Source organism: Lampris incognitus, chromosome 10 (genome assembly GCF_029633865.1).
Source record: "Lampris incognitus isolate fLamInc1 chromosome 10, fLamInc1.hap2, whole genome shotgun sequence".
Lineage (NCBI taxonomy): Eukaryota > Metazoa > Chordata > Actinopteri > Lampriformes > Lampridae > Lampris > Lampris incognitus.
This window is the reverse complement of record NC_079220.1, coordinates 22,944,832-22,956,945: the sequence shown is the minus strand read 5'-3', so window position 1 is coordinate 22,956,945 and position 12,114 is coordinate 22,944,832. Positions and strand designations below refer to the sequence as shown.

Sequence of the window (12,114 nt, the reverse complement as noted above, 5' to 3'; positions counted from 1 at the left end):
CGTAGCCTAGTGAGGGTTTTCCCACAGAGACTTGCACGGGTAGGTACAAAAACTCAAGCACTATTTATAACCACTTATGAGAGCTGGCATGTACATAAATAGGGATGTAAAATATTAGAGGGTGCCAAGAAATTACAATCAGCCAGCAATCAGAAGCACAACTTTAATTTTCTAAACTGTAATAATACCGAAAGGCCTTAACAATATTCAAACTCTCCCCTTCAAGTGTTTACGCGGCTCCTTTAAGACGTGCGAAAACAAACGGGCTTCCTGTTTACATGACGAAGCGCTTTGTTCGTGAGGGTGGATAACGCCGGTTCACGCTCCAACCCAGTGGGTGGCGGCAGTGCACCGTAACGCTGGTTGCTACCCGCTATTAAAACGGAAAAGAAGAAGAATGACGACGTTCGTGTCCGGTCTGATCGTTATAAGGTTTTCATATTAATCTAGCGGAATAATTATTAGTAGTTCTGGTCGTGTGTTTGCATCTTAAAGTTGTATGATATTAGGTGTTGTGTAAATTAATTCGTGCAGATTTTTCGACAATAACTACTTCCTTATGGCGTTATTAGCCGTTGTACGAGCTATGAAACGTTTAGCTAAAAAAAATACTCTTTGTAACCATCATCTGACTCAAATTATATTTTGCTACTGAAAAAAAAGCTTCTGAAAGCTTACATGAGCAAACTCTAATTCCATTAGATGGGTGGATTTTCTGGATTGTAAAGGCACTATTGCGCAAGGAAACCTTGATTTGTGAATGACCAAAGCTGCTAAGTGTTTCTGTATGGCGGGGCGGAAAAGGAAGACACCAGGAGCAGTAGCACTTCAACCAGCGGCCAACGATGACCGACGAGGGGACGTCCAAGATCCACCTGCTCCATTAAAGTCCATTCTTGCCCAAAACGATCCAGACGCCGAGGTCCCATCCGAGATAGAGTTTAGTTATTATTTCAAAAATGATAGACGTGAACACAGACTGGGGGAGGATTTTTTCGACCAGCCTTGCATCGGCTTGGCTAAAGCCTTCCTCGGCAAGGTATCGCATCACCTTTAATTGCCACCCATCTATTGTCTCGAATCACGGGAGCTATTCCCAAAGGCTACGGTGTGCAGAGACTGGGGTGAAGGGCAGTCAGCAGGGGGGAAATGTAAAGGAGAATAGCGTCTTTCTGAAAGCATTACCAACTCCCTGATATCTATTATTCATTATTTCTTGCAAATTAAATGGGTTCAAATTAATTTGAAACAGTAGCTTCATGTAGCCTACATTTAATCATACAGTTCAGTGCATCCAATTCCACTCCCTTTCAATTTGTGTAGCCTTTTTTTCTTACAAAATTGGAAAAAGTGCTGTCTAATTGTGTTGCGTGTTGTCACCATGCCAGGTGTTGGTGCGCCGCTGTGCAGATGGTACAGAGCTCAGAGGAAGAATAGTGGAAACCGAAGCTTACCTTGGAGGGGAGGACAAAGCCTCTCATTCAGCAGGTGGTAAACGCACAGAGAGGAACACAGCGATGTACATGAAGCCAGGCACAATATATGTCTACCCAATATATGGAGTCTACCTATGCACGAATGTGTCGAGTCAAGGTAAACCGCTTCCCAACATGTTATGCCGAATTAAAGAACTAAGTAGTAGCTCCTTACCTCTTGAAAACCAAAATTCAGTAGACTTGAGCACATCATTGTTTGCGTCATCAAAACTTCCCACCAAGTATTGTGTCAAGTTTTTGTGCCCTCATCTACTGACACCTATCGCGTTTATTTATATTTTTGCAATTAAGTTTGATGTCCCTTCTCCCAGTGTTTGTCAAATAGGTGGAACACTAAGCCTGTGTACTCAGTGGGGCCATTTTCACACTGGTGTTGCTACATCTTTAAAATGTAATTGAGCTTTGATTTTTGCTGTAAACATGTCCACTTACCCAATCTACCAATTCCAGCCATCACTTCAACAGTAGCAAGATAACTTTACCAAATCGCTTTCATTGGGGGGGGAGGAAATCATGCCACCTTCTTTTGGTTGAAATTTCACCTAATTCATGACATAGTCCTGCAGATTTCTAGGTAGCCTGATATTAGTGAGTAGGACCTAAAAAAAGAAACAAAAACGTATGAACGGCATCTCCATGCCCCTAGTTTTAGAAATATGACCCCCTTCTCTCATCTCGCTCTCTACCCCCAAATTGCCATTTCTCAACAATATGTACTGGTCAGAGACCAGCTGAAACAGTGCAGTATACATTACCCTTTCATAGAAGTGATAGCCAGTATTGCCCCTTTGCAACAATCAAGAAGTTTGTTGTCCTTCCTTATTCTGAATTGCTTATCCACAGCCATTATTTTGCATAAAGATGCTCAAAGTTTGGAAATACCTTTGCCACTTGTTGGTTTTTTTTAAGAGAGCACACAAAGTAAGCAGGGATTTCAAAGACCGAAAGAAGGAAGATTCAAATTTACAACACTGCATGGAATGTTTTCATGTAAGACCATTAAGTCATTTCGAGTGACACTTATGATCATGTTGCACATGTCATTGTTTGCCAATTTATATTTCAAAACACACCTGGTATGCCCACTTGACTGGGAATTTTCTTCCAAGTAATAACTTTCTTCCCAGTGTCTTGGCATAATTTTAATGTTTTGTCGAAATCAGAAGTTCCTCCTGTTAATGTCATGCTACATGAGCTGTGGCTGGAAGATGCAATACAAGACGACACAAAATTATTTTTATTCACAGCACGAGCCATAGAAAATAATGGGTTAGATGTCGCAGAGGGGCAGTTGGCGCGTTCAATGTGAAAGCCACTGAATTGACCCAAGGTCACGTCCTAATACAGTGATGCCCACTGTCCTAATGTGATCCCAGCAAGCAACACCACATGGCTGGACCTCGACATAAACTCTTTATTACATTGTTGTTGATTAAGTTATCACTATGGGCATGGTTGCAACTGTATATTTTATTAGCCTATTTCCTAAACCTCAATGTTTGGGCAATAATATGTGCTTTATTTTTTAGTGATGAAATACCATTATTCACCGTGTTAAGTACATGCCACTGGGAAAAGCCTAGTATGTGGCACTTTGTTTCTGCCATCCCTAAATGGTTAAAGGGCAAAAGGAAGGAGACAGAGTGGAGCCTCGCTGATTGATGCACATTGTTTGTTGTATTGCTTTGATGCAGGGGAGGGTGCCGCGGTGCTCCTGCGCTCTCTCGAGCCCCTTGAGGGTCAGCCGCTCATGAGGCAGCTGCGGGCAGCCAGACGCAGAGAGGGAGCGCGTCAGCTGAAGGACAAAGAGCTTTGTAACGGCCCCTCCAAACTATGCCAGGCCCTAAATATACCCCGCTGCTTCGACCGTCGGGATCTTGCCTCGGACCCGGAGGTGTGGCTGGAGGGGGACCCCGAAGCAAGCCCGCTGGAGCCCCGCGACGTGGTGTCGGCGTCCCGCATTGGAATTGATTCTCATGGGGAATGGGCCTCCAAGCCCTTGCGTTTCTACCTCCGGGGTCACCCCTGTGTTAGTGTGGTGAACAAAGAGGCAGAGAGACAGACCGAGTGAAGCAATACTGAATCATTTGGATTCTACAGATGGACTGAACACGAGTACCCTGCTGCCTCTCATGTAAATACAGCAAATATACAGGTCATACCTTTTCTCACCAGCATTTTGATTTTGCAGATAATAAAAAGTCCTACAAGAATGTACTTTCAAATTATTATGTAGAACTAGGAACTTCCAGAAGGCCAAAAATTTAAAAGAAAAGTGAATGGCGAATAGTTTGAAGTGTAAGCTAGGGCTGGTCTGCAAAAACCATAAAATTGGGGCTTATTTTGTGCCCTTTCAGTTGTGGGAAAAGAGTCAAAGAGAACACATGTTTCACAAAGACATTTAAGGTGTTCAACTGTAAAATCTTTCACTAGCCAGATTTCTTTTTTTTCTCAAAACATGAGCAGAATTGACTGAACTTAACCTGAATAGCGGATTTTCCAATTGGAATGACAAGGTATTGATAACTTGGGCAAAATTTAAGTAATGTAGTACAAAGAAACTTCAACCACTCTACGGTTTTGTTCAGTTCAAGTCCACCTGTTTTTGTTTCTTTTTGTGCTAGGTAAATTCTCTTATTTCTTTATTGATTTTACAGATGGCTGGAAGGCGCTCCCTCAAAGCAAAAACAGCTTATGATAGGACGCTTCTCTTTCTTGCCGGTACTCCCCCACCACACACACACACACACACACACACACACACACACACACAAAACCACCTCTGGGATTCCTGAGGGGAAGAATCCAGCTCACGGTCTGGAATGATCATTACACAATATGCCCCTCTGTTAGGCAGAAATGATCCAACACATCTGGGACAGGGAAGATGAGCTCAACCCTTTAGTGTGTGCACTGGTTTTCTGATGCTCAACACAACTACTAGAGACGCATCGCATATCTCCAAAATAATTTACTAGCACAAAATATTGAATTTCACAATGTGCACATTTACTTGTAGTCCCTCACAGATCTTTAGCGCTTTAGTCAAGGGCATAGCATGAGTATTCATCGTCCTGAATTAGAAATATTTTCCAGTGGGTGCGGCACAATAGCTGCTATTGTCTTGTGTGTTCCTACTCCATGGGTGACTGGAAGATAGAGATGATGGGGTCCTCGTGGTTAGTCACCACCAGAACGCTACGGAACTTGTCAAATAATGTCTTGAGCTGCGAGCGCCTCATGTTCTCATTGTACATAATCTCTTCCAGGTGGTGGTGTCCTCGGAAATAGTGCAGCAGCCTGGAAGCAGAAAAATTAGTTTTGAACAGAAAATCTTATACCCTTTTCCCACTGGCCAAAAAACCCGCTAACATCCGCCTTTTTACATTGACCAAAGGTGGACTTTAGCGGGTTTTTTGCAGGTTTTTTGGCCAGTAGGAAAAGGGCATTAGAAAGACTTAGCCCATCTGTTATACAGGCAGGGGGCACTAAAACTGCTCAATACTTGAAATCCAATTTAATGCCATTCAGCCTGTTTCTATTCCCAAATTAAGTGTTTAACGGTAAATGCGTATTATGTATTACATACACAGTGCCAAAAGGAAAATTAGGCAAAATAATGACACTAAAATATTAGCCATAGATATACCAAACGACATTTGGAACAGCCATCAGTGTTTCTTGTTATAAAGCCTGCATTAAACGTGTTTCATCTGTGACCAAACACAAATTACCTGGCAAACATTCGCAGGTCCTCGGGATTCTGTGCAGCGGGGATGTTGAGGATGACCTGCCTCTCGTGCTCCGTCAGACTGGCCAGCAGGGTCTCTGTCATCCTCTTGTTGAGAGGAGAGTCACCTCCGGGCAGTAGCTCGGTGCTGGAGTTGTCCATACTAGGGCTGGTCAGAGTCATGTCATCACTGCTGGCTATGAACGTGGAACAGACGAACCACAGGTTTATGACAAAGATCCCAGACAGGAGAGCCATACTTGTGTCTCAGCATTTTCATCCCTTAGGTACATCAGAACTTGTCAAGATGGTACCATTTGTCATTACCCATTGATAGCCGGTATTACTGCTTTTTTTCTTTTCTAACCACTGGTGGGGTAGTCGGCCTTCCTAATTGTGCGTTGCATATCTTCCGCTGTCATGTTACATGATGGTGACAAACAGTAAAAGTTTGGAAAACGGCATGTGTGTAGACTATGACACCAACTTTTTGACACACTTGTAAATTAGTGATCATAAAAATAGGCAAATCTTTTCGCTAATAATATGCACTTTTTTAATAACACAACTGTCGACTGTTTCTGTCCGTTTCTGAATAATAATAATAATGATGATGACAGTGATAATAATGATACAATTCTGGATAATACAACCTGTGTTCCTCTAGTATCATGCCCCACCTGGAAAACAGCCCACCACAAACAAGACACTGGGCCAAACTCCAACTCATTACTGGACTTAATATCATATCAGGTGTTAAACCAAACCGTAGAGAGCAAAGTGGCTGAAGTAGCTGAGGGGGGGGGGACATACTGGGGGAGCCAAAGCTGAGTGCGCTGGGTGTGCTTAGGCTGCGGCCCCCAACCCGAGCTGCCAATGGGAGGTCTTCATCCCTTGGGCTGGGCTCGTCCTCACTGGGGGGCACCAGCAGGCAGACGTAGGTGTGCAACTGGATCAGCAAGCGGTGCTGGAGCATCCACACCACCATCTGGATGAGCTGGGCCTGGGTGAGGAGGACCGTCAAGACTGTCACGGTTCAGTGCAGAAAAACAATGATGTGCAGCATTGTCTACTTTATACCTGAACACATGTCCAATCTGCTCACACTTTGCTCGGAACATGAGACGGTTACATAAGAGCACAAAAAAAGGGGGGGCCTTTTTAAAAGAGAAATCCATGATGCTAAATTCCATTTAGAATTCATCACCAGGAAGGGCATTCTGCCTTTAGTGTCGGTACTTGAGATATTCGTGATGATAATGATAATAATTAAAACAAATACAAAATTAAAATACAATAAGTCTCGTGTCATGAGAACAACTAAAATCAGGAACAGAATAAAAGTTCAAACTGAATTAAAAAAAAAAAAAAAACAACCACAACACAGCACTGACAGTAAAAAAATGGAAAACATGCGTCCGGGTGGCATAGGGGTCTAGTCCATTGCCTACCAAAACGGGGATTGCCGGTTCGAATCCCCGTGTTACTGCCTACAGACACAATTGGCCTTGTCTGCGGGTGGGAAGCTGGATGTGGGTATGTGTCCTGATCGCTGCACTAGCGCCTCCACTGGTCAGTTGGGGTGCCGGGGAACTGCGGGGGGAATAGCGTGATCCTCCTACACGCTATGCCCCCCTGGTGAAACTCACCACTGTCAGGTGAAAAGAAGCGGCTGGCAATGCCACATGTATCGGAGGAAGCATGTGGTAGTCTACAGCCCTCACCAGATCGGCAGAGGGGGTGGAGCAGCGACCAGGACGGCTCGGAAGAGTGGGGTAATTGGCTGAATGCAATTGGGGGGGGGGGTTCAAAGGAAAACAAAAAGCAAAACAGTGAAGAAAGCCAAGTGACAATACAGAGTAACATTTACACATCATGAACTCTTCACGAACCAATATTTTGGCTGAAGCGTGCGGTTTATTCGGTGTGAACGTGATGACCTACCTCCTGCACAGGAGCCTCCAGGGGGTTTCTGAACTCGGCCAGCGAGACAGGCAGTGAGAACTTGGCCAACATGGAGGGCAGGTCACAGCCGGGGAACTGCTGGGCAAACTGCTCCGACAACGGAGAGTAGCTGTACAACACAGTTATGGGCCACATTACAATACAATACAATGCAATACAGAGCTTTTCCACCAAGTTCAACTTTTATAACAATTATAAAACCACGGTTACAGAACACACTGAAATAAGATATCCTTTACAAACAATAAATGGTAATGATGAATGGTGATTAATGATGGCTGGATGGATGGATGATGGATGAATGGTGATGAGTGATGGATGAAATGGTAATATGAAAATGAGGACTTAAATGTTAATTAAGCATTGAACAAGTCTTTAATAAAATGGTTTTTTTTTAAGAGGGCTTTGAAAAAGAACACACGTTTCTACAGTGAGCTCCACCGGAAGAGAATTCCAGCTACTGGAGGCTCTAACAGCTGAAGACCAACTCTCACTCATTTGTACCTTCAAACAGTAAAAGCAGCATGTCTCAAGGATCTCAGCTCAGCTCTAAAATGTACAAAAAGCTAATGCAAAGGGGTGTCCGGGTATCATAGCGGTCTATTCCGTTGCCTATCAACATGGGGATCGCCGGTGCGAATCCCCGTGTTACTGCCGGCTTGGTTGGGTGTCTCTACAAACACAATTGGCTGTGTCTGTGGGTGGGAAGCCGATGTGGGTATGTGTCCTGGTTGCTGCACTAGCACCTCCTCTGGTCGGGGCGGGGCGGGGCGCCTGTTTGGGGGGGGGGCTGAGGGGAATAGCATGATCCTCCCACGTGCTACGTCCTCCTGGCGAAACTCCTCAATGTCAGGCGAAAAGAAGCGGCTATGGACTCCACATGTATCGGAGGAGGCATTTGGTAGTCTGCAGCCCTCCCCGGATTGGCAGAGGGGGTGGAGCAGCGCCCGGGATGGCTCGGAAGAGTGGGGTAATTGGCCAGATACAATTGGGGCGAAAGGGGGGGGGGGGCAAATGGAGGAAAAAAAAAAGGCCAATGCAAAGAAGTCACTCATATCATTACGGTTGATATGCCCCCATTTTTTTTTACACCAGTTATAAGCCCTGCAGCAGTGTTTTGATCTAACTGTGGGTACGAGGCTCGGTTTGGATTAGCTTAAGAGTTGATGCAGCCAATTGTCAGCCAAGAACATTTGTATATAACACTTCTATTCGCTACCCACAGTGTTTGAGCAGGGACGTCTATTTAAAAAGTGTTAACACAAACACAAATACAAATACAAAGCAGTGTGAGTTGTCCAACATAATTTGGTCAAAACAACTTTGCACCAGACAAATGATTCTACCCAATGGAATAAACCCACATTGCGTTTTGAAAGAGCTTCACTTGGTGTAGGCTTTAAAAATCATTTAGAACAAATACATGATGTTGACACATACAGTGCCTTGCAAAAGTATTCAACCCCCTTGACAGTCATCACTAATTTCTGGATTATAAAAATTACTCACACATCTGTTCCTGAACAATATTATTTTTGTGACGCCATAAGCTCTAACAGCATGTTCCCAAAGCCAAAATAAGTTGTGTTTCACTGACTTTTTATTAATAAATTAAAAACTAAAAACTAAAATATAGTGCTTGCATAAGTATTCAACCCCTTTTGCTCTGAAAGCTCCAAGTTTACACGAATGACAAATTATTCCTAACTCAACTCTACTAAACTCAGGTAAATTGAACATAATTAGTGTGCACCTGTAAGATATCCAAGTAACGGTTTCATTTATGGGTATAAAAAGCACTCTGTGTGAAGTTCATTAGCCGGGCGTGAACTTCATCAGAAAATGAAGACAAAGGAGCATAATACTGAAGTAAGAGACGGAGTGATTAAAACGCAGAAGGTGGGAAAAGGACACAAAACAATATCCAAGTTTTTGGATGTCCCATGGAACACTGTTGGATCCATTGTCAGAAAGTGGAAGCTGTATCACACCACCCTGATGCTTTGTAGGACAGGCCGTCCCTCAACGCCAAGTGTCCGAGCAAGACATGGGCTGGTGAGGAAAGCCACAAATGATGCTGCAATCAAGTTGAAGGAGCTCCAGAGGTCAGTGGCTGAAATAGGAGTAAATGTGCATGAGTCAACCAGTCACGGGCTCTCCATAAACCTGGCCTGTATGGGAGGGTGGCAAGAAAGAAGCCGTTGCTCAAAACTATGCATATAAAAGCACGCTTGGATTAAGAATGGTGGTTTAGGACTTCCGGTGACGTCATGATAGGAGTAGCAGCTTGATCCTTCTGCTGCAGGGGAGAACCCTTAAAAACTAGCCGATTCACTATTTAATTCTAAATAATTGACACAAATTGTTTAAAACTAAAAACTGCAATGTCCACTTTAAGAAAAGATACAGAAAAGAGAGGGAAAATTACCAAAAAAGAAGATAAACGAGACCAAACGGACGAGTTATCACACACAGGTGAAACATGCACTGAGGACAACAACATGGCGGTAGTGCTGACAGAACTTCGCAACATAAGGAAGAACACAAGGAGGCCTCTCGGGACATGAAGGCTACCTTATCTAGGGTGGACTCCACCCTCACTGATTTGCTAGAGCGTATGACATAACTGGAACAACAAGTAGCCAATGTCGAACAGAGAGTGAGCGATACGGAGGATAAAGCACTCCGACATGGGTGAGTCATTCACTATTTACTTCATCGAGAAGCAAAACTATCAGCCAAGTGTGAAGACCTCGAGTCCAGAGCAAGACAGAACAATCTGTGCATATACGGGGTGAAAGAGGGCGAGGAAAGGAAGGATATGATTAACTTCATAACCAAGTTGATGCGCCCCTCCCTTGAATTACAGGAAGACTTGGATTCTTGCGTGGAGAGAGCCCATCGCTCATTGACTATAAAACCGAAGGATCCTGCCCCTCCAAGATCCATTATTGTCAGATTTTCTGATTACAGAGTTAAAGATATGATACTTCAACAAGCCTGGAAAAAACTAGGGGTAACATAACAAGGACAGAAGAGCTTTTTGATCAGGACAACATATCGGACGTACAGAGGAAACCCAAGCAGGTACGGGAGGTGATAAAACAACTTAAAGAAAAAAAAGTGAAAGCCCAATCATCGTTCCCTGCCCAGCTGAAAATCCATCTGGAATCTGGCATAAAGAGCTTTATGACCCTCGCAGCTGCGGCCCCCACCCTCAAGGAGATGGGAATTCATGTTAAGGTGGATGACCGGGAGATTCTCCAGAAGGAACTGTTGCACAATTCTTTGGTCATGGCATCGACATCAAATTGAGCAGGCCAAACAACTCTGAGATGTCAGTAGACTTTATACAAGAAACTTAAATAGGACTTGTTATAAACCAGGCTCATAGGGTTGTTCCCTTGGCTTTCACTGTATCGGCTGGTTCATACAAATGGTGAAAAAAAATAACATACACAAAAAAAAAAGAAGGGGTTCTCCTTTCAGAGGTTGAAGCCGGGTTAAGATAATTTAATTTTGTTTTATTTTGCTATAGTGTACAGGCAACTTTAGGTAGTCGTGGTAGCACTGTGTGTGTTTCCCGGAGAGGTTATAGTCACAACTCTCCATCTTTATAGAAACTGAGAAACTGGTTATAGCATTTTTGTTCAATCAGTTGGGTGTTTGGAAGTCAGTTCTAGTTTTTTTCTTACATATAAGTTCTTTTTTTTATGCCTATTTCTATGATTCTATTAGACGTGCAGTCGTATGTTGTGTCTCAGATACTTTACTTTGCATTGTGTTGAAATTGAGGTTTGGGTTGAGACAAAGATTGAAGGACAATATTAAAAAAAATTCACCATACATACATGAACAATTTGATTATAGCCACCTATAATATCCATGGACTGAATCATCCTACTGAAATGAAAAAAAACCCAAATAATCAGCTAAAGGAACTGCAATGTTCAATTGCCTTATTACAGAAAACTTGCCTATCAGAAAGAGAACATAAAACATTAAGAAGGGAATGGGTAAACCAAGTATACAGTGCTTCATTTGGAAAAAAGGGGAGTAGCAAGCTTAATTAATAGGACAAAGGCCTTTTCTTCAGAAAAAGTCATCCAGGATAAACAGGGGAGGTTTGGCATGGTAGTAGGCACAATAGGGGGAGGTGGAGGTGTCTATTTTGAACCGGTATGCCCCAAATGAATATGATCAGAATTTCTCCAAAGAAATTGCAAATATCACTGCTGATAATGCTAAGGGCATGATAGTAGTCAGGGGAGACTTTAATGCTGTACAAGATGGAAGGTTAGATAAAACACCATCAGAAGGAGGACTCCAAACTAAAAAAAAAAAACACAAAAAAAACACTTAAGGAACTAGGACCTGTTGACCCATGGATATCTAAAAGCCCAAGGACTTCAGTTTTTTGGGGGGGTTTTCCAATGTTCATCATAGTTATTCCTGGATTGTTTTTGTTTTTTTTGTCTTTCCCAACACAAAAGCATATGTATAAAGTAATAGATTACCATATTGAACCAATAACACTGAGTGACCATGCACCTGTCATGTTAAACATAGATTTAAGTAAAGAAAATGTCTTCAGATACTGGAGACTTAATGTCTTGTTACTGACCAATACAGCAGTAGTGTAAGATCTAAAACAGAACTTAAAAGAATAATCTGAAATGATAATGGAGAGGTAACACCATCAATCCTGTGGGGGGGAGCTAAAACAGTCATAAGGGGGAAAATGATCCAGATTGCATCAAGACTAAAGAAAATACGATTGGAAGAGCAAATGAAGCTAGAAAACAGAATAAAGCAATTAGAAATAGAACATAAAACTACAGGTACACATAACATCCTGCTAGAACTAAAAGAAAACTAGGAAGGCATCGGATAAGCTCCTCATATATACAGCGGAGGGAGCCT

General features: G+C 42.9%; 2 protein-coding genes across 4 annotated transcripts in view; one reads left to right on the top strand and one right to left on the bottom strand.

The window, feature by feature from the left end:
* Window positions 1-341: 341 nt before the first annotated feature.
* mpg (N-methylpurine DNA glycosylase) lies at window positions 342-3,895 on the top strand. 2 transcript variants are annotated; one of them, XM_056287558.1, is made up of 4 exons: window positions 342-416; window positions 703-1,039; window positions 1,389-1,593; window positions 3,191-3,895. In XM_056287558.1, exons 2-4 carry the CDS (start codon window positions 761-763, stop codon window positions 3,565-3,567), a joined length of 861 nt encoding a protein of 286 aa, XP_056143533.1. In that variant the 5' UTR covers window positions 342-416; window positions 703-760; the 3' UTR covers window positions 3,568-3,895. The 2 variants fall into 2 exon arrangements, with proteins under 2 accessions (XP_056143533.1, XP_056143534.1); XM_056287559.1 differs by having other exon boundaries at window positions 398-432.
* Window positions 3,896-3,897: 2 nt separating this feature from the next.
* Window positions 3,898-12,114, bottom strand: part of nprl3 (NPR3-like, GATOR1 complex subunit) — a 28,794-nt gene continuing 20,577 nt past the window's right edge. For both annotated transcript variants that reach the window (XM_056287556.1, XM_056287557.1), the window contains 4 exons: window positions 7,171-7,300; window positions 6,040-6,229; window positions 5,231-5,423; window positions 3,898-4,796 (listed from right to left, as the gene is read on the bottom strand). In XM_056287556.1, the coding sequence (XP_056143531.1) occupies window positions 4,631-4,796; window positions 5,231-5,423; window positions 6,040-6,229; window positions 7,171-7,300 (679 nt within the window). In that variant the 3' untranslated portion in view covers window positions 3,898-4,630. The remainder of the gene's footprint in view (window positions 4,797-5,230; window positions 5,424-6,039; window positions 6,230-7,170; window positions 7,301-12,114) is intronic.